Source organism: Paroedura picta, chromosome 2 (genome assembly GCF_049243985.1).
Source record: "Paroedura picta isolate Pp20150507F chromosome 2, Ppicta_v3.0, whole genome shotgun sequence".
Classification (NCBI taxonomy): Eukaryota; Metazoa; Chordata; class Lepidosauria; order Squamata; family Gekkonidae; genus Paroedura; species Paroedura picta.
This window is the reverse complement of record NC_135370.1, coordinates 78692879-78715648: the sequence shown is the minus strand read 5'-3', so window position 1 is coordinate 78715648 and position 22770 is coordinate 78692879. Positions and strand designations below refer to the sequence as shown.

Genomic DNA, 22770 nt, shown 5'->3' with positions numbered 1-22770 from the left:
TTTTTTTGCAGATCTTTATAGATGCCCTTGGAGTTATGAGGCCATGAAAAAGTCAAGCACAGCTGGCAGGCCAACAAGCATGCAGCCCAAGCCAATCCCCTCCTTCAAACAAACACTCTTGTTTTTCCACCTACCACGCAGAATCTCTCAAGACATCCCTTCCATCAAAGGAGAGGATACGAACCCCAGTTCTAAAGGGAGCCTCAGAGCCTGAGAAGAGGTACTCCCAGTTAGTAAACAGCACTTCATCCTGGAAGCAAATGGGAAAAAGACAAATATGTTGGCATAATAATACTTCCCCAAAATAGCCTGTGGATGAAAATGTTGCACTGCCCAGGGAAACCTTTCCAGTGCATGGCCAGGGTCCCAGGTTTAATCTCTGCAAAGCCTCCAGCAAATGGATATAGAAATACCCCTTCTAGAGTTCTTGATGCACTGTTGCCAGTTAGAGTAGGAATCACTGTGCTTATAGGGACCATTATGGTAAGTGCAAGCCTCTATGTAAGGCACCCTCTTTATATAACCATGAAATGCATTGACTGTGTCTGTAATAGACTCCCTATGGATCTGTGTAAATGTATTCCAATATCTGCAATATCCTTTTCAACATTTTAAAACATTTTAATGGGTATGATACACTGACCTGCCTTTTGTGTGAGGTATATTTAATGATTCTCCTCAGTGCAACATTCCCTTACAGTGACTACAGGAGGGTGTCATCTGCCATTTTTCACTCTGCACTTCTTGGAACTGACAAGATGACATTAATGGCATGTTTATCTCATTGCAGCCAAAAATGCTCCATACCATTTGCTTTAAAAATAACTTGCTTGGATCATTATGTATTGTCTACACATTTTTGTGTCAGCAGTTGACTAGATCTGCAAACCAACACGAAGGAGGCAAAATGTCTGTCTGCCCAGCCTGTAAACCTAAAATGTAGCAAGAACAAGAATGAGGAAGATTTGTTCCAGGCCTCTGTGACAAACCCTGACTGCTGACCAGGAAGGAAAGAGCCTCAACCAGGAAGCCCCTCTTGGTGTTATCGGCTAGAATGAGATGCTGTCCCAGAAATCCAGACCGCCACATCATGGCACTGCTGTAGGTTCACAGACACTGGCCTGCTGCTGAGGGTCCAGCACTTGTAGTTAAGGTCCCACTCCTGCCAAACATCAGCACAGAAGTCCAGCAGGACTGCAAAGTCCGCAATTATCCCCACCCAAGAGCATCGCAGAAACAGGCAGAGAAGACAGGAACCTCCCATCCCATGAATGTGCCAGAGGTTTTCATTGGACGTTCTGTGACCAGACCTACCCTGAGATTGACTATGGGCACCGTGCTTCTGTCTGCTCTCCGCACGATACTGTAGAGGTCTTGCAGTCGGGATGAGAGGAATGCTCGGAAGGTGCCCGTTAATCCAACCTCCCTGGCTTGCTGGAAACACTGGAAGTCAGCCCCTCTGATGCCACGCATACTGCCACTCAAGGGCGTGTTCAGGGCTATAAGGTGGAGCTGGGAAAGCAAAAGAGATGACCATGTTTGAGCCTGACTTTATACCAGTGCTCCACCTCCATACAGTGCAACACTGAAGGTGACTGTGAGAGGGCAGGCAGCAGCAAAGGTGAGCATGGAGGCCCAAGTCATTCCTGAGTCCCTGCTGCTGCTTCCTGTCAGTGGAAAGCATCCAGTCCTGTCAACCAGTACAGATATTCCTGTTAATGCTTGCTGAAGGGAGGTGTTGGGAAAGTACTGCCTCTTCAGAAAGGGCATTTGGGACACAGCCATAGGATAATTAAGTTACCCAGGAAACAGCATAAATCATTGCCCTCAGCCTCAATGGGGTTATCATGACCTGAATCCAAAGATGCAGACAAGGAAATAGACATTGGATACTGTACAAAAGTAATAAATTTAAAACATGACAGCTGAACTAGTAGAAAAACATGCCAACAGGGCAATAATATCTGCTCTTGATGACTAGTGCAGAGCAACTCTACAAGCTACTCCAGAGGTTAAAGGCACCTTTCCTCCTTTCCCATGGCTTCCCAGCACAGGCATATTTACTTCACTTATTAAAATATTTATGCCTTGCCCCTACAGCCAAGGCCAAGGAAATCAAATCCAGAAGACACCCAGGTCTCTGCCAGAGGAACACTGAGGCTAAATCAACACAGATGAAGGAATTTCAGAGATCATAAAGGAAAAAGGAGCCCAAGTTAGTTCATGAGGTTCCCCAGCTTTGCTCTAATTATGATTCCAAGGAGGTGCATCCCCAAAACCCAGTTCTTGGCTTTCCTGTTTATCTTCATATTTCTGATATACCTCAGACCATTCAACAGGCTCACAAAACAAGCAGAGCACCAGCCTCTGTCCACCTTCAGGGCCCAAAAGATGCATAGTTCTTATCATAGAGTTGGAAGGGGCCATACAGGCCATCTAGTCCACCCCCTGCTAAACACAGGATCAGCCCAAAGCATCCTAAAGCACTCCATGCACTCCAATCTCTGCATACAGATTTGCTTAATGAATCCAGCTGTTTTTACAGTGCAGCCATTAGGAGCCAACTGGAATAACCACCCTGGAAAGCTAATGCCCTGCAAAACATTATGTCAAGAAAAGCATGGTGGCTGCAACATTTAAGAAAGGTATCAGAAAAGGCACAGGACACTCACAGCAGGCTGGAAGTCATGGTGTGTGTGAACAGCAGAAGGAAGCGTTTCAGACTGGCGGCTGTTGTGGAAGAAGGTGTTCACTTGCTCTTGCTGCTGCTGTGCTCCCTGGTGCGGGTGGTGGATGGCAGGCTGCTCAGGAAGGCGATGTTGGTTGGCCCCACTCTCCTCTCCTCTCCAGGGCTTGGCAGTGGAGTAGACAGCATGCTCTCGGTGAGGATGCAAAGGTAAATGCTGTGGAAATGGGCGCTGGGATCCAGATGATGCTGTGCCTCCACCGTGTGAGTAGTGGATACTGGGAGGCCTATCAAATACCTCATTGTCCTGGAGTAGAACACAGATCACCCCCTGTCACCCGCCTTCTAAGTGTTCTCATTACCTGCTTAAAATATTCATTCTCTGCCATCAAGCAGAAGAAATCGCACCAAAGCCATATTTTCTGCAGTTCACAGCACAATACAGTTCCCACAATCAGCAATGTCAAACATCAACAGATGTTCCATTGACAACTACTCAACAGAAGGCTGTTAAAGTCCTGAATAGGGGATGCAAACATGCACGCACACACGCACACACACACAATCAGGATCTTTGGTTTTTGGATATACTGAACCCCTCAAATTTCCCCCCAGCCCCTGAATTCCAATACTGGTATAGTACTCAGATGTGGGTTATTTTTAATCCACTCCAAATCCCAACATACACTATAGCCATAGTGTATTTAAGCCTATGTGTTTGTTTTTTTAACTCACAAAACAGAGACCTGGCAAATTTAGGAGATTCCAAACTACCCCCCCCCCCCAACATGGTACAATGCTAGAAAATGCTATTTTACTTACCAGACCAGGACCAGAGATAGCAACTCTTTCCTCAAGCTGAAATTAAACCAGAACAACTACTTCAGGCTACACTTCACATTTGGGTAGCAACAATAAAGTGTTCAAAGCATTTCAGTGCCTAAATTCAGTAAGTTTTGTAGGAAATATTAGTAATATTATCTCTGTATGTATTGCAGAAGATGAGTCTTTAGAAACAGCGTGCAGTAACCTAGCAGAAGCTAAGTAGGTCTGATCTGGCCAGTACCTGGATGGAGGACTGCTAGGGACCCTGTGCAAGCTCTCCTGAGTTCCATGATGAAAGGCATGAAGTAAGAAGGAGCGACACCTTGCCTAAGACCACCTAGTGAATTCAGGACAGAGCTGATATTTGAACTAGAAGCGTCACAGCTCACAATGAAGAAGAAGAAGAAGAAGTTGGTTCTTATATGCTGCTTTTCCCTACCCGAAGGTGGCTCAAAGCGGCTTACAGTCGCCTTCCCATTCCTCTCCCCACAACAGACACTCAGTGGGGTAGGTGAGGCTTTGAGAGCCCTGATATTCCTGGATTCTCAGGCTGAACCTTTTCAAATTCGTATACATTTAGAGAGAGGAAGGTTCCCAGAAGGTTCAATCCCTTTTCTAAAATCCCAACAAAATTCAAAACTGCTTAAGTGCCACAATTTCTCATTTGTAAGCTTATTCTACACAAAAGTACATTGGTCACACCAGAATGCTGAGCCCTTGCAAGACTTCAATGAGTAAGGCTACCAGACTTAGGTTACAAGAGTTGCAGAAATTGGGCTAAATTCGGCAGAAGCAAAAACTCAAGCTAAGAGGAAAGAAGGTTCTTGGTGAAGTGTAGAGTATATCCTGCCCTCCTAGTGACTTTGGTGGATTCATGGTTAAAAGTTCCAGTGGGCATTCAAGCCCTCCCCCCTCACCACATTCTGGGACATAATTTTGTCAATTCAAGTGTGAAGGAATATCTTTAGTTGGCAAACATAACACCAGCTTCACCATGATAAATGCCCATTTGAACACCTAAAGAAAATGTGTGAGATCCCTGATGTTATGAGAGTACAAAATTTCATAGAGTTACTCAAAACAAAGCCCACTGAAATCAATAGGATTAAACTGGAGTAACTATGCACTGGATTGGACTGTAAAACACTTAACCACACCTTGGTAGCATGGGAAAAGTGACATCTAAATGTCACCGTCAAAGCACTGAAGGATGTGCAAATGAGAACAAAATAGGTGGTGGTGGGGAATTAAAGCCTGATAAACTAAATTAAGGAACAGACAGACATTTAAACTACTGTAAACAGGCTGCCAGGAATAAGTGATCCTCCATTAATTGCATAATTTAGACAAAAACCTCCCATAAAAGGCATGCTGTAGGCATCGTGCTAAAACAGCAGTAACTTCCAAACTGCCTTGAGTTATGAAAAAAACAGGACACAAATATATTCTAATACCTGTGGCTCCATCTGTGGATAGCTAAAGCCGTGGCTGAGGGCGACATGGAGACTAAACAGATCTTTCAACAAACCTAGGGCACTGAAATCTTTAAAGAAATATACAAGGGGGGGGAATCCCCCCCAAAGTAAAGTAGAACAATTTAACTCCAGCATTTGTTAGCAGTACAGGTGAGCTGGGCTGGGTTCAGCCGTGTCAGTGCAGTCAGGGAACCCCACAGTCCAGGGGCTTCATGGGGCATGCTGTTAGCAGCAGCGCAAAATATAAATAAATAAATAAATAAATGTATGTATGTGTATATATATATATATATGAAAAAAATATATAAATATATATATAAAAAATATGGGCCCTTCTTGTCTTAATTGATCACAGCTCTGTGATATAGGAAAAGTGGTTACTTATCTGTTTAGCTATTTATATCTTGTTCTTCTCCCCCAACAGGAAATCAATCGAGCTTACACAAATTTACCCATTTTAATCATCAATAATCCTGTGAGGTATGCTAGGCTAAGAGGAAATGGCCCAAGGTAATGAAGCAAGCTTCTGTGACAGAGTGGGGATCTGAATATGGGTCTTCTAGACTAGAGCCTAGCCTAGTCTGGCTTTCTGACCATTACTCTCCATTAATCTGCATGCTTCTCTCACTCCACTATGATGGGGCAGTCAGTCTACACAGCATTATCCCACAAGACTGTTGTCACCCAAAGGAACTCACAAGGACTCTTCTGAAACCGCTGCGGACACGGAGGTAGAGTTCTTCTCTATCCCGGATGAAGAGGAGCTGCCCTTCAGACAATTCATGAGCTCTACTCATCATGCTCTGATAGGTTGGCAAGATTCGCAGCTGCTTGGGGGAGGGGGGGAGGGAGAGAAGTCATTTGGCAAAAGAGAAACAAATGATGCCATTATTGTTGTTCACAAATATAGCCAAAATTCTAAATTTTAATACTATGTCTCAATTTGCAAACTTTGGATGTATCCAAGGAATCTAAAACCACAATATATGGTACAAGGAGTTCAAAGTTTTAAGAACATTAGCAGTCCCCAGCTAGTTCAAATCAGTATCTTTCCTTCACACAGTGGCCAACAAAAAAGGTACAGAGGCCTTCCCCAATGCCGTCTCCTAGCACTGGTACTCAGAGGTTAACGGCCTGTGGATGTGGGGATAATAGTCATTAATGCACCAGTCTTCCATAAGTCCATCTAATAGTCCCCCTTGCACCTACCTATGCTAGTGGCTATCACTGTGTCCACTGGCAATGAATTCCACAATTTAATTACTAATTAACAATACTTCATTTTCTCTGTCCTTGCCAATCTACTTCACTGGCATCCCAAAGTTCTAGTATTATGGGAGAGCAAAAGAAAATGCTCTCTTAAAATCTAGTGCAAGTCCTCATTCATTCCACTTAAAGGGATGTAGTCTGCCCCCACCAAACAAGTATGGCTGGAGAATGTCTGAAAAGCCCACTTCCCTACCCCAGAAGATGCATCACCAACACTTGGAGGTCCTGGTGGCCCCGGTGGCCCTGGTGGTCCAGGAATACTGATAGCTGAAAAATAAAAAAAGGGTTTAACCCAGTGCAGCAGGGCTACTCGCTAGATTCAGGTGGAAAAGCGCCACACACATATACTCACTTTGTCTATGGGGACCTGGAAAAGAAAGGGGACCAGGAGACCCTGGAGGCCCTGGAGGACCAGGAGGCCCTGGTCGTCCCTCAAATCCTGCACCAGGAGGTCCTTGAGGTCCAGGGGGACCAGGTGGTCCCCTAACACTGTCCCCTTTTGATCCCTGAAAAAAGAAATCATGGATACATGTTAGAATCAGAGAAGCAGCTAATAGTTCAACCTTCTGCCCTAGGGGCTTGGTCATCAGCCCACCTATGCTCCTCTGATCAGTCTAAGCACTTTAAATGCATGCTTCAAACCTCTCCTCCCCACTGTTCCTTCTCCCAAACATTCCTTCATGTTCTGCATCTTAGGCACCTCTGGTGTACTAGTTCACAATTTTTATTCTTGGCTGGACCCCACACCCCCAAGTATCCTCCCTCTAGTAATTTCTGTCCATGGGCTAGGCAACTTCCCAAAGGGTTATTGCTGTTCTTCCTTTTCATAAGTTACCAGCCACATAAGGCAAGTGCTCCTTCACCTTAGAATGACATTATGCACGACATTGACTTTCACTCCTTTATTATGTATTGAGGGACATCTTACCGGAAGTCCAGGATATCCTGGTGGACCCGGAGGCCCTGCAACGCTTGATCCAAAGAATCCTCCACCGCCTGGCTCACCCTTTTCACCTTTTGCCCCAGCATCCCCTCGGTCCCCTTTTTCTCCCTGTAGAAGTAAAAAAGAAAACCACACACAATCAAACAAATTACACCTACCAAATTACACCTACCAATTTACCTCCTAAGTTATAGGCACTTCCTTCTAGAGTAGGCTTAGGTGTAAGCACAATTAGCCTCCCAGCTGGCAACACAGAGCTAAGTGACACAGGGTTCAGATTTCAGGTGCTAAATTGAAAGGTGTCAGTGGCAGGATGCTCGAGACCAGGGATACTCCCTCAGAGGCTCTTCTGAGCACTGCTCCACAATATGGCTATTGAAACATGTGGCATGTTAAGTGGGCAAAGCCTTCACCCAATGGGGCCTCTTACTGTCTACATAATACTTAAGTTAGTAATTTTTCTTATACCTAAGCTAGTCATCCCCCTCCCTGCGATTTTCCACACTTGGCCACTTTAAGAGCGTACAGAGTCTTCCCAAAGAACAAGAACTTACCCTAATTGTGGAGCCAAATATGCTGAGATCATACGGGAACTGGCCTTATAAACAAAGAAATGGAGAAAAATTAGATCTTTCTAGTGGCTGAGAATGCTCTCCACTTAGGATCTTGCTTCTTTTGCAGTCCTTGACATTCAAGGCACAATCCAGTGGCTTGTTTTAAACAGTCTAGATCGCTAGGCTCATACTTCTGTGGGAAAAACTGAACAGCCACTTTTCATAGTTTTCCACCCAAAGGAAATTCTGCAGATCCCTGCTCTGAGCTCAACAGGGAATCAAATGCTGACTCCTGATGGAGAGGCAATAACAACCACCAAAAAAAGGCTTTCAAGTGACTGGGAGGGGCAGTGCCTAGGAACCTGTCTTAAAGCCTAGAAAACCAGACCAGATAATACTTTTAGAAACATTGGTATATTATTCTTGTCTGGATACATGTGGGCATGGCAGGGTTTGAAGACTGATTTTGAAGCACATAGTTTTACGAGGTTGAGGTTCTGTAAGTGCTATTGGGTTAGATTATTGCAAATGCTATGTGGAGTCACCCAAAAGGATTTCCAAAGGTCTATACACATGCCAGATACATGCATAATCAGTGCATGCATTATAATTACATTGTACACAGATGCTGCTCTGACTTCCAGCCAAACTACACAATGTTAAGAGTCCAGTGTCTGGAGCTGCAGAGTGATTTTTCTTTTCAAATCAGTTTTAATTGGGATTCTTGAAGTGGTTTGTATGTTGCCCATACATTTACTCTATGGGACAAAGAGCTCTGCAAGATTATTTCAGGTCAGTAAAATAGCACATAGGAAGGTATAATACCCCTCCCTCCATAGTGCAGTCCTGATCCAAACTGGGGCTTTGTGCTCCCATTATTTATTTTTAAAAAACATACTTTGAGAGCTCTTGGCTTCTTGCATATATATAGTTTGGTTGTCTTGTATCTGCAAAAAATTACCTGGTGAAACAATCTTAAAGGTCTTTTGAGAAAGGCAGCCCAAACTATATAACTACATAAACTAAACTTTGATCTCCTATCTTGAATAAAAGGCCCCCAGTGGTTCTATGTTTGCTTTATGTTTCAAAAATCTCAGGTTTGATTCCTGGTGATTCAGATACTGGGATGGTACCTTTATTCAACTTGGGCAGCTGGTACCATGTCTGATGGTTCTGTTCTATGGCAGGCATCTTAAAAATTACAGTCATTCATATGCTGTAGACCTGAAATATGCCCTGTATCTTAAGTAATGCTTCCTCCCTGTGATGAACTGCACTTTTGAAAACTTAGAAGTGCTGTACAAACAGGTAAAAAAGACTGTGAAGGGTTAATTCTTCAAAGAAACAAAGAGCCTTGAGGGACAGACTGAGAGCCAGTTTGGTGTAGTGGTTAGGAGTGCGGACTTCTAATCTGGGTTCGATTCTGCACTCCCCCACATGCAACCAGCTGGGTGAACTTGGGCTCGCCACGGCACTGATAAAACTGTTCTGACCGAGCAGTGATATCAGGGCTCTCTCAGCCTCACCCACCCCACAGGGTGTCTGTTGTGGGGAGAGGAATGGGAAGGCGACTGTAAGCCGCTTTGAGCCTCCTTTGGGTAGAGAAAAGTGGCATATAAGAACCAACTCTTCTTCTTCTTCTTCTTCTTCTTCTTCTTCTTCTTCTTCTTCTTCTTCTTCTTCTTCTTCTTCTTCTTCTTCTTCTTCTTCTTCTTCTTCTTCTTCTTCTTCTTCTTCTTCTTCTTCTTCTTCTTCTTCTTCTTCTTCTTCTTCTTCTTCTTCTTCTTCTTCTTCTTCTTCTTCTTCTTCTTCTTCTTCTTCTTCTTCTTCTTCTTCTTCTTCTTCTTCTTCTTCTTCTTCTTCTTCTTCTTCTTCTTCTTCTTCTTCTTCTTCTTCTTCTTCTTCTTCTTCTTCTTCTTCTTCTTCTTCTTCTTCTTCTTCTTCTTCTTCTTCTTCTTCTTCTTCTTCTTCTTCTTCTTCTCCAAGGAATCTGACTGGTTAGCATCAGCTGAGCTGAGTCGAATACTGACAATGTCTGAATTCAGTTCTGAGTGAATCAGTGATGCCCTGAGCATTCCCTCAATGGTACCACTATAGAGCTTCACAAGCCCTGCTTTCTGTGCTCCTCGAAATGGCTGGCAACTAGACAGGGCTTCTTCAGGACCGTTTATGCACTGGAGGTTTCATGCTGGGCTGCAGGCTGGAGTTTTAGTCATGGTAGGTTGACCCACCTCTTCCTGTACCCACATGGGGGAGCATTTGACCCAGTGCACCTCATCTGCCCCCGATCTGTGCTCCTGCATGGGATCTGGGGCAGTGAAGTTCCCAGTGCATAAACGGTCCAGCAGTGGCACCTTGCTATAGAATGCATTTCAACTTGCTTGGCACCTATGTTGCTTTCTTTTGGGTGCCGGGCCAAAACTTTTCTATTCATCCAGGCTTTTATTTAACTTTAAAACATAAAACAGCAACACTATTTTAGTATGGGAACTGTTGTTTTAAGCCAGGGGTGGTCAAAATGTGGTTCTCCAGATGTCCATGAATTAAAATTCCCATGAGCCCCTGCCAGCAGTTGTCAGGGACTTATGGGAATTGTAGTTCATGGACATCTGGAGAGCCACAGTTTGGCCACCCCTGCTTTAAGCTATCTGTGGTCGGTTTCTATACTGATAAATGTTTTTAATGCTGGATTTGAATAAATCTCAAAGTTTTGTTTTTATTTTTTATTTTTTGCAAGTTGCTTCAGGCAGGTTCATGAAGAGACAGCATAATTTAAAAAATCTAAATGAAGATTAGGCAGGAACAAAAAGCTAATAGTTCTTGGGAAGTAGATAGTGGAGCTCCAAATGACTCAAGGTGTGCAAGACCTACAAGACCTACCCTGCCTGTGCAAACTCCTGCAGCTATGATAAGCCTTGGTGTGTGTATGTAAGATTGAACAGATGTATCAGGTGGAAGGACTCTTACCTGATGGCCCTGGAGGCCCCGTCTCGCCTTTTTCTCCCTTCTCACCAGGAGCACCATGGTAGCCTGAAAGGGGACACCAATGTAATGTCTGACAAACCCCAAGAGCTTGCAAGAAGTCACATCTCGCTACTATGGTAAGGCAGGTAAGTGATTGAGTGCAATACATAGCAGAGAGCCCAGAATCCCTCTTATGCTGCCAAAGAAGATCTGCAGATACTAAAGGCCATGCAAGCATGCACTGAATTCCAAACTGAGACCCAGTTCAGTAGCACATGTCCATAATGCTTAGAACATTAATTGTTACTCAAGAGGTTTCTAAGTACCCAGAAAGGCATGCATTTCACCATTTCTTCTATTTCATCTATCAGCACAAGTGAAGGGCAGAGCTTAGGCAAGTGCCCAATTCATACATTTCTTTTTTAAAATCCAATTTATTGCCTCTTTCATTTGCAAGAGATTCACCTCTGAAATTTGATGGGGGAAAAAACATCCCATTCCATCTCATGCCACCCCACCCTGTCCAGCTCCTTACCAGGCAATCCTGGAGGTCCAGGAGGGCCAATTTCACTAAATGCCTGAAAATTGTAAAATAACATTGTGATGGAATATGTGACTCATATTTCTGGCCCCAAACACAAGTGTACCCTGTTTTTTCCCCAGTCAGTGAAATTCACATAGGCCACTACTCACATTATTGTCATAAACTGGAACTATGCTGCCTGGAAGTCCTGGAGGCCCAGGTGGTCCAGGGATACCAGGGGGACCCTACAGAGAGCAGGACAAATGCAAAAATCCAGTTAATTTGTAAGAGCTACTGGGGACCAAGAGAATAAATTAAACCACTACCCAATTTCTGCTCTGCTTTAACAATTCTTCAGCCAGGCTGCATTCTGTTTTGTATATTAAAGCTGTTCTTACTGGAACACAAAACAATATGTCATGACACTGGCCCCTAGAATGCATTGCAGACTCGAATAAAAAAGCAAGGTAACACACTCCCAGAAAACAGCTGCTGGCCATTAGTTCAATTTTATTAGATGTAATATTGACAACTGTACATGCTTTGTTTTCTTCTACCCCCAGCAGATAACGAAACCTAGCTTACAAACACTCAGTTTCCTCCCAACATATAGAAATTAAAGTCTATTCGCAAGGCTCTCAATATTTCACAGATACAGATAGCTTGTGTACCAACAGATAGATGAACTGCTGTGCATTCAGCATGCTTGCGTAATTTGTTCTTGTAGTCTACAGGTCAGAAGAAGCCTTGTTTTGTCATCTTAATGATAAGCCAAAAGTTAACAAATGGCAAAGCCAAAGGCCAAGGGCTACCACAGACTGGGGCCCCATGACTGATTCAGAAACAGCAGAGCAAAACGGATCATGAGCTATGTTCAGAGATGAAACTCGGTTAATGCTTTGTCATGCTAAACATGCAAAAAAATTTAGTTAATTATGAATTCTGCACACAGTTCAATACAACACAGGGCAGGGTATCTCTATCTTAGCAGAGTGGTTCCCTGCAACACACATTTTATTTCACCCTTTTTTAGTATGTTCTATTTCAGCTTTCCCTCCCTACCCGTTCTTATTTTTGTGCTACAGTACTAGACCAATATAGCCATTCAGTGCTACACTGCCAGCATTCAGATGCTTGCACTGCACTGCTATATCAAACTAGTGCTATAGAGCAAGAGTTAGAACATTACAAAAAAAAAAACCTGAAAGAGAATATTCTGCAAAAAAGGGCATAGAAAAAAGGCAGCATGGTTTGAAATGGCAGCAGGGCTTTAGATCTGGATCATAAATTGATTTTGAATATGCTGTGTGAAACCTCTCTTCTCACGTAATGTTACATGGGATTGGGTCAGCAACAGATAACTGGTTTTAAACAGCAATGTAAAAAGGACCTAGTGCTTTGGGGATTTGAGTGATGGCACACTTACCCAAATAGTTGCTCACTATTGCCTCAAAGGGGCCTGCTTCAACCTCATTTGATATTTGTACCAATGCTATGGCAATCATGACTAATGTCAGCATATCATTGCCCTTCCAAAAGATTCAAATTAGTTTTGCCTTCTTTAGCTAGGAAGGCTGCCATGTTCAGGGGTTTAAGTCAGTAACTCTAGATGCCACTGAAGAACAGTTGGCACCAAAGCTACCACACAAATACGCAATGTAAACTGTCCTAGTTTTATACTCACCCTTAAGCCCAGCCCTCCACTTGAGTCTGCTGGGTCGCCTTTCTCCCCTTTCAACCCATTCATGCCGGGCCGACCCTGCAAGGAACAAGCAGCAGCTGAATCAGTTGAATTCTGGGATGGCTACAGCAAGAGCAGAGAACCTTCCACCTTTCTCAGAAAGAAGGGGTCTGAGAAGTCTCTTGGTAGAAAGTGGAAGAGGAGAGGGAAGATTCTACATGCTGTCTAATAGCTATAACCAGAAAAGAAACCAAACTGCCAAGCACATTCAGTATTAAGTTGCTCGAGACAGAACACTTTGCAAAAGATTAAGAAGATCCCAATGAAGGCCTCAGAGACAAAGCACACCTGAAATCAGATTTGATTTGCTTTTTCTTTTTTAGCTATGTCACTTAAAAATAGTGTGAAATAAGGACGAACTGGAATAGCAAAGGTTGTCAAATATTGCAATGTGCATGTAGTATTTTGTGAAATGTTTATTATCTATGCTTTCCCTTTGTGGACAAGTGTTATAGTAGGAATTTAAAAGAAAGCAAAGATCGTCATACTTTCTTCCATTATGTATGATGATTCAATATGTTGACAATGTTTTTATGTATGTTAAAATTACTTTTTTCAGACCCTCTTCATTGGGACGACATATGTCTGGTACTGAGAAGAATTCTCCGTTAGCACCATGCGTCCTCATGAGCCATCCCTTCCTCTTCCCCCAAACAAGACAGCCCTGATTTCCCACAGTCACTTTCCAGCATCGGGGCCGTAGAGGGGCAGATCAGGAAGTGTGCTTACCCCTTCTGGCCGGGATGCAACTTAATATCGCGTCTCAGGCCAGGAATTTAGGGGTGACCATTGATGCCTCACTAACACTCGAGGCACAGGTTAAACAGGTAGCTAGCTGGGCATTTTTCCATCTTCGGCAGGCTCGGCTACTAGCGCCCTAGCTGTCCTCCGAACACCTGGCCACAGTGATCCATGCGATGGTCACCTCTAGACTAGATTTCTGTAACTCGCTCTACACCGGCCTGCCTCTGGGCTTGATCCGGAAACTGCAACTTGTCCAAAATGCGGCTGCTAGAGTCCTCACAGCTACACCATGGAGGGCTCACATCCAGCCAGTTCTGAGGCAGCTGCATTGGTTACCGGTCGCCTTCCGGATCAGGTTCAAGGTTTTGGTTTTGACCTTCAAGGCCATCCGTGGTCTAGGCCCAGCATATATGAGGGACCGCCTTTTGCCCTATATCCCCCGCAGGGCTTTACACTCTGCGGGGGCTAACCTACTGGTCGTTCCCGGCCCCAAGGAAGCCCGCCTGGCCTCGACTAAGTCCAGGGCCTTTTCGATCCTGGCCCCAACCTGGTGGAATGAGCTCCCGGAAGAGCTGAGGGCCCTGCAGGAATTAACAGCATTCCGCAGGGCCTGTAAGATGGAGCTCTTCCGCCAGGCTTATAACTGAGGCCGGGCGGAAAGAAGATCAGTCCCCCCTCACAAACTGGCGGTAGAGAGCGTCACCCCCCTCCTGTAGTTGAGGATGCGGAGAGCAATGAGTAGATTACGCCATCGCTGTTGCCATTACTGTAAATTATCGGATTTTATTGTCATTTTATGGTTTTAGGGGACGGGCCTTCGAGCCTTCGGGGGGAGGCGGGGTATAAACATAAACATAAACATAAACATAAACATAAACATAAACATAAACATAAACATAAACATAAACATAAACATAAACATAAACATAAACATAAACATAAACATAAACATAAACATAATAATAATAATAATAATAATAATAATAATAATAATAATAGGATCCAGACCACTTTCTTCCTGGGAATATCAGTTTTTGTCCTGCCATTTTCCTACTAGTTGATGGTTTTTGTCCAGCTATGAAGCAACCTCCTGCCCAAAGCAATTCACCCTCTAACCTCGACAAAACTACTTTGTACAGCTGTATTTACATATCCTGCAGCTTCTAAGGATCATCTTTGGGTCAACCCAGGGCTTTGTCATAGGCTATAACACTGTTGCAGGAGTGAAATCTATCATATCCACAAAGATGTCTATGCACAGCCCTTAACTCTGACCTCATCATGACAACCCCAGTCTTCTTACTGCAGGCAGCTCCTAAAGCTAGAACCATGGTACAGGCACTTCCTATGTAGCAGACTGAAAAGAGTACAGATACAAGAGTGGTGTATGAAAGCAGCACAAATACTACCCACATTGCTAGTTTCTACAGGCTTCCCCCTAATCCCCACCTTGTGGAGAAAGTGCCAGTTGATACAACTTACTGCAGGGTAAGTAGAATTGACTCCCTATTCTTCTTGCTCCCTTAATAAGAAAGCAATACACACCAGAAGAAATCTAATAAAACAGTTCTTACGGGTCTTCCAGGAAAGCCAATTTCTCCTTTCTGTCCATGTCTCCCAGGTGGCCCCTAGAAGGAAAAGAAAGACATAGAGAACTTGGTAAGAAAGTTGACACACGAATTCCTGGGAGGCTCTAGTATCATTTGCTGCTACAGGGCTCAGAATCAAAAGTTTCCTAAGCACAAAACCACTACTGTGGATATTAGCGTTTTGTTGGAATATGCAAGATCTGCAGTGTGCCTGACTGAATATTAAGAGTGTCCTGCAGGAGGCATCGAAGGACAGGTGTATTTAACATAATTAGACTAGAAACTTCCCAATATTTTTCAAGCAATCTCCCCCAGCTCAATTGGAGACTTCCTGCTCCTTTGAATCTACTACTACACTGCTTGCTTCCAGAACAGACTGAATGAAAACACAACAATTAGACAGGTCTCTCTCTCTCTTTCTATACAAAGGTGTTCCTCTTCACAATAAAACTATTTTATTATCTTAAGCATCCTAGTGCTGTACACCTCTTGAACTCTGCAAACAGTTTTTAATTCTAAAAGGATTAACAACAGCAAATAGACAGAACAGATTATTTCCACTGCAAGGAATATATATTATTTATTAACTTTCACAAAGATAGGCAGGAGGCAAAAATAAAAGGAGACAAAATCAGATGTCTAAAAGCAGAATTCTGATTACTTACACATACAAAGAGAATGATTATAGTAACCAGTGTAAGGAAACAGAAGAGAAAAACAAAAAGGAAGAACAAGGGATCTGTTTCACAAAATCCAAGTGATCAAAGGGAAATTTAAACCAAGGCTAGAGATGCTGAAAGATCAACACAGGAGTATATTAACTGAACAGGACAAAATAAAGAAAAAATGTAAACAAATACTCTGAAGAATTATATGGGAGAGACAAAAGGATGAGAAAAACATATCACCAAGAGAGGATGGAATATCAATAGAGCTATTTCAGGCAACAGAAATGGTGTCTATCAAAATATTAGCAAGAATATACACCAACAAATATGGAAACAACAGAATGGCCAACAGGCTGGAAATGTTCAATCTGCATTCCAGTTCCAGAAAAGTAGATGTCAGAATTTTGCTCTTAGATCTCAATAGAGAATGTACTGGAATTGTAATTATTTTGCTTTCTTTAACTGTTAGAAATAGAACATCTTTGTATTATAACTGGTTTGGTTATTGCATGAGCAAGAATTACCCTGGAACTCATGGTAAAGTGATATGATAGTTTTGCCAGCGTTGGGGGAGGTTGCTTGGAATTCCAGGTGCTGGGACAGGAAAAACTTCCTGTTTCAGTCTACCACTACTAACAAAGGTTAGAACAGGAAGTGCCAACACAGAATTACAGCTGAACATAAATCAAGCCTGAACTGTCCCTAAAACCTAAAATGATCAAATGGAGGTTACTGCACTTTAGTCACATCATGAGAAGACAAGACTCACTGGAAAAACAACAATGCTAAGAAAAGTAAAAAAGCAGGAAAATAAGAAGATCCAATATGATATGAATTTACTCAGCAAAGGAAGCAATGGTCCTCGGTTTGTACAATCTGAGCAAGATGGTTAAACAATAAGATGTTTTAGAGGTCATTATTTCACAGGATGAACACAAATTGGAAGATATTTGACAGCACTTAACAGACACACAAAGCTGATATTGTTTATGATCTTTTTATTCCTTGGTTCAATCAACAACCCAAGGGGAGACTGCAACCAAGAAATCAGGAGACTGAGACTAGAATTCAAAAAGGTACTTAAGTGTAAGAATGTGTTTGCTGGTGACCAAGATCAAAATAATCCATAATGTAGTTAATTACCTATGTATGGGTCTACTATATATAGACATGAAAGTAAAAAAAGCTGACAGGAATTGATTTACCTGAAATATGGTTTATGGAGGAGAGTTTTATAGACTGCCAAAAGACAAATAGGTGGATTCTAGGTCAGATCAAGCCTGAAGTCTATGAATTTAAATGATTAAACTAAGGCTATCATACTTTGGTCACATTATGAGAAGACAAGAGTCACTGAAGAAGACAATAATGCTATGAAAAGTTGAAGGCAGCAGGAAAAGAGTAAGACCCAATACGAGAGATGGATTGACTCAATAAAAGTAGCCCTGGCCTCCAGTTTACAAGACCTGAACTCAGCTGTCGATTACGTTTTGGAGGTCATTCATTCATAGGGTTGCCATAAGTTGGAGCTGTCTTGACAGTACATAACACACACATATAATTTTCTTAAATGAAACAATTGTGTTTGCATTTGGCCCCATGCTTCTATGCAAAGATACCATTTATAACTTACTGCTGGTCCCACAGGTCCTCTTGTGCCTGGCTCGCCCTATTGTCAAATACAAAAGTGAATAAATACATATCACTCGTTAGTTTGTTTGGATGATCAAAGGTGAGATTATTTAGAGAGGGGAAGCCCAAATATAGATAAATATATTTAAAATAATATACTGGTAGCAACTGGTTCTAAAAGAAATTGCAGGGTTTCTTCATGCCCTAGCAAGTAATATTTAAAATACTGAAGTTTCTCTCATTTGGAGAATCTGATCTAACTTGTCCTCGAAAACACTATATCATTGATCCCACAACATGCAACCTGTGAGCACCATGGCATCCACTGATTGGCTTCCTGGCACCCACTCCCTTCTTCTCCAAAGCATTTCTTCCTCTACTTCACTGAAGCAGGAAACACTTCACAAAAACTGAGGAGACATCATCTTTACATCTTCACGAACAGATACCTCCAGTGTAGGAGGATGCTTAGTTTGCAAATGTTCTCAGCACCCCACAGCAATCATTTTGTGATGACATACATGCCCCATTCTCAAACTTCAGAAAGTGCCCACAACCTCATCAGGGTTGGGGGCATCTCCTCTATTGAAAAGATCTAGAAATTCAGTGGTAGGTAGAAATTCAGGTTCATCAAAAGAAAGGTAACCTTAGCTCCAAGAATAACAACTTGGTGAGGACAGGAGTCCTTATTCCTTCTTTCTCTTTAAGAAAGGCTCTCCTGAATTTGGACAGTGCTGGAGGAAATCCTTTTAAAACAAAAGGGATAAGAACAAAAACAAAACAGGGTAAGTATTCTTTAAATGAAGGCAAAATATATTTATTTCTACCTTTTCTCCCTTTGCCTGAGCTGCTATGACAGTTCCATCAGGGCCAATTATAACGCCTGGCTCTCCTTTTTCACCCTGTCCAAATGATAAAAGCCAAGAATGAGGGAAGAATTCTCATAAAAACTTAATCACCTTTACAATAGTTCCAGTAGAGTCCCACAGCAGTTCCATGTTGGGAACAACAATCCAGTACAATTATCCTGATACAGGAATTACAAACTGGATTAGATTTTCCAGAGGTTCATGAATCAGGCAGACATAGTGGCCAACAGCAAGTTCCATGGGTACTAGGACACCTTTCCAGACTAAGATAGTAGAAGCATCTACTGATCCTCAGGGTAGATCTTGCAGTACATTTGTACATGGAAGCAAACCCACTCTAAAATGGATCCCATAAGTGCGTAGTGTAGTGCCTGGAATAGTCGTAAATGTTCTTTTCAAGCTCCTTGACATGTTGACAATGGCAAGATGTCTTTTAACTTCCATGAGGGGGGCAGCAAAAGGCTGTTTCTGTATTGGGCTCTGTTACAAACTCATTAGTAGTATTGTTTCTAAAAGTCATGGTAGGTCTTATTTTCTAAAGAAAAACAGAAGTTCTAAACCTCATGGGAACCTTCTAGGGATGCCAGTCTCCAGGTGGGACCTGGGGAAAATGGCTGTTCAGAAAGCAGACTGACTGTATGGCATTATACCCCACTGAAGTCCCTCCCCTTCTCAACCCCCTCCCCACAAACTCCAAAGTCTCAAAGTTTTTCTCAACTCAGAGCTAGCAATCTCAGATTTTTCTTTTAAAAAAAGGAAAAAGTAAATACTGTGAAGAATACTACCCAAAGCTTATTTCTTTCTCCCTATTTTTCACTGTGTTCCATGGGAACACATTTTTCTTCTTCTCTACCAAAAGTCTTGATCCAAAAATGGCTGGGTCTTCTCCAGCCGCAGTCACTAGACCAGACAACTTCTTCTAACAAGGATAATGATAGCTGCCATTATTAAGGATAAGAACTGGACTTCAATAACGGTCAATTAAAGGGTGTTCATTTTTTATTTTTGTTTTTCTCCTCAGCATTCCTGGTACCATCTAGTCATTTCTTTTCTCCACCGAAGCAAGCAAAGCATCCTACAAAGCATGCAGTCAAAGAGACCTTAAGACCCTGTTCTGAAATATTATTTTTCTCTCCCATCTCCTTTTTTAATATCCAACCTAATGAAGAATTCTGGAAATCTCAAAAACACACTGTGTTGCATTATTTGGGTTCATCTTACTAAAAAGGTATTACTTGACCCATTTTTTGCAATACGTTTAGGACAACTTAAGGAAAGTGATTAATATTTTCTTGCCTTCAGTCCTGGAGAGCCCTGAAGACCTGCAGATCCTGCATCACCCTTTGGTCCGACAGGTCCCTACAGAGAGAACCATACTAGAATCAATCCAATGACAACGTTGTGGCATGTGCCCCAGTATCAAAGCTCCAATCCAGTCTTATATGGGAATTTTCAGTGGCGGAACTGAATAGAGTAATCCTCTTGTGAGGTTTTGGATAACTTCAAGCCCCTCCCATACAGCCATTAAAGCATGCTGTGGGTCAAGAGGGCACTCCTTTGCATAGATCTTCTTACTCTGGTTTAAAACTTACACTGAACAATGCCAGGCAAAGCACTCACCATGGAACTATCATATTTTTCACTTTGGAAAAGATTACTGTGGGAAAAACTGGGGAAAGTCTGCTTCAAATATATAAAACTTCTTCCCTTCTTTAATCTACTAGAGAGCTAAACACTTTTGGGTTAGCTAGTTAGAGTATTTTGCCCATAAGTACTTGCTTGTTGTAGTAGATGAATGAATGGCTTACTGTGGTTTGGATTTCTTTGAGTACTTAACTGTTTGAATTTAGGAATAGCAACAGCCACATGGCAGGAATGGTGTTGCTGCCCTCTGCCTGCAACAACCCTGATGGACAAACTAGACATGTCAGCGTCCTCATGGCCACACAGGCACTGCTGCCATTTTAAAGTCACTTAAAAATACTGTGCGGGACCAATCCTGATCAGGTCCACAGTGCTCCTATCCCCCCCCCCCCCCCCACACACACACCCATGTGCCTTTTCAAGTTCTGAAAAAGCTGTGGAGCTTGACCACGTCATAAGGCACAGAGGCAGGGAAAGAGCCTCAATTCTCCATGCTGCAGGCTCTGGTCAAAATCCTTTTGTAGTATATGTGCACGATTCAAAAGCATAGAATGGATATCTTATAGGGGGCTTTGGAAGAGATGTATATTTGGCATATTTAGCTTAGGGATTTCTTGGAATTTTTCAAATACTCTCCTCCAGTGAACTGATAGGTGCATTTGGAGACTTCCTGCTTCTTTAAGCGCCCTTCCTCCCTGCTTGCCCCCAGAACAAACAGAAGAATGGCTGCACACAACAGACAGTTAGTTAGGGCTTTCTTCTCTCCTCTTTCTATACACGGTTGTTTCTCTTCTTAATAAAAACTATTTGATTATTTTAGGCAACTTGGTGCTATATACCTTCTGCAGGTTTAAACTCTGCCAACAGATCCTTGTGGGCATGAGAATGCTATCCTATCTAGTTTGGCCCCAAGAAAGGAAATGAATGCATGAGCCTTGCACACATCCCAATTCCAGGCTTGTTTGTTTCATTCTTTGGAGCTGTATTCCCAATTATGCAAATAAAAACAACCCATAAAAACAACAAAAAAACAAGGCAAGCCTCCCAATTAGCACCCGAGGGATTGCTGGGCATTATGGGCTCATTGGGGAGCTCTGGCCAGAACGGCACGAGGAAGGAAAGCACTTTGCTAAGGCCTGGAGCTGAGCTGCAAATCTGCATCTTTGAATGGAAAACGCAATGGACTGGTTCCCCACTGGTTGCCCCTGGCTAGTTAGAATTCCCTCCAGATGAACAGATATGGACATTTTGCACACACAAAAAATTAAAAATAAGACTATGTGGGCAGGCAGACTAGTTACAAGGCAAAAAGAATGAGTAACCTCTGCAGACTTTTTGTAAAGAAGATTGGCACATCTACCATGTTCTTTTTTGCTTTCAAAAGAGGTTCCTGGTATTCATTACCGGGACACTAAATCTCTTCACCACCTTTCCTAATTCCCAGCAGTGAAGAGCAAAGTTTTATAGCAAAGTAACCTTTCATGTTCATCAAGCCACTATGACTGATAATGTTGCTGCAACAATACTTACTGGGAAGCCAGCATGCCCTTGTTTGCCCTACATGATAAAAAAAACATCATAGCTTCAGAAAATATTATTTGTGATAATTATTGATTACTGAGGGTTTTTTAAATGCAGTAGGGACATTCATGGGTTTTCTAATGATCTGCCCAAAAATCTTACCAAAGATCACTCTTACTAGCAAGAAATAAACTGCTTACCAGACAACTAAAACTTCATAAAAGTTGATATAATATAATTCTTAAACTGTCAGGTTCATTTCCCTGTTATGGACTATCTCAGGGTACAAACAGCCACTCGTGTGTTGCCTGAGGGCTAAATCAGCCCAGGCAACCATCTCTGACTAGCGTTGCCAGCCTCCAGGTCAGGTCTGCGGATCTTCCAGAATTATAACTGATCTTCAGACCGCAGAGATCAGTTCCCCTAGAGAAACTGGCAACTTTGGACTTTATGACATTATATTCTCCTGAGTTTCCTTCCCTCCCCACACCCCACTCCCTAGTCTTCACCCCCAAATCTCCAGCAATTTCCAAACCCAGAGCTGGCAAACATGACTCTAACCCAAAGTACCCTTGAAACTTACATCTACCTCCTTAAAAAATTAAACCTTTTGCATTTCTATGCCCAGTAGTGTATATATGAGCTGGTTTGTTTCACAAATGCCACTGATGGCCATTCTTACAACAACAACAACAACAACAACAACAACAACACTTTATTTTCATCCCACTCTTCCACATCACTCAGGGCAGGTAACAGCATTAAAACGACACACAAAATTTAAAAGATTAAAACATTTACATTATAGCTGATGTAAGCTAGATTCCCAAATTGGGGGGTGGGGGAGGTGCAAAGAGCCAATCTTCTGTCTTCCATCTCTTCCCCCCCCTCCCCACCTCCCAGTGGTGAGGCCAGCATTTCTTGGTGGATGTTATTTTGGGCCTTGACCATAGGCCTAGTGGAATTGCTCTGTCTTACAGCCCCTGTGGAACTGATTTAGACCCTGCAGGGCCCTGATCTCTTCCAGGAGTGTATACTGCCAGTCTGGGGTCAGCCCCAACTTCACCTCCTTTGGGCCAGGGACCATGAGCAGATGTTGACCCAAAGATCTTAGTGCTGTTAG

General features: G+C 42.7%; 1 protein-coding gene across 4 annotated transcripts in view; it reads right to left on the bottom strand.

Moving 5' to 3' along the window:
• The window catches only part of COL18A1 (collagen type XVIII alpha 1 chain), a 196110-nt gene that overhangs the window by 2054 nt on the left and 171286 nt on the right, over positions 1 to 22770 (bottom strand). For all 4 annotated transcript variants that reach the window (XM_077321082.1, XM_077321080.1, XM_077321081.1 and 1 more), the window contains 18 exons: positions 21657 to 21683; positions 19779 to 19841; positions 18441 to 18515; positions 17615 to 17650; positions 15299 to 15352; positions 12924 to 12998; positions 11410 to 11484; positions 11252 to 11294; positions 10720 to 10782; positions 7753 to 7796; positions 7184 to 7306; positions 6608 to 6761; positions 6449 to 6522; positions 5685 to 5813; positions 3509 to 3544; positions 2673 to 2993; positions 1315 to 1512; positions 135 to 250 (listed from right to left, as the gene is read on the bottom strand). In XM_077321082.1, the coding sequence (XP_077177197.1) occupies positions 135 to 250; positions 1315 to 1512; positions 2673 to 2993; positions 3509 to 3544; positions 5685 to 5813; positions 6449 to 6522; positions 6608 to 6761; positions 7184 to 7306; positions 7753 to 7796; positions 10720 to 10782; positions 11252 to 11294; positions 11410 to 11484; positions 12924 to 12998; positions 15299 to 15352; positions 17615 to 17650; positions 18441 to 18515; positions 19779 to 19841; positions 21657 to 21683 (1706 nt within the window). The remainder of the gene's footprint in view (positions 1 to 134; positions 251 to 1314; positions 1513 to 2672; positions 2994 to 3508; positions 3545 to 5684; positions 5814 to 6448; positions 6523 to 6607; positions 6762 to 7183; positions 7307 to 7752; positions 7797 to 10719; positions 10783 to 11251; positions 11295 to 11409; positions 11485 to 12923; positions 12999 to 15298; positions 15353 to 17614; positions 17651 to 18440; positions 18516 to 19778; positions 19842 to 21656; positions 21684 to 22770) is intronic.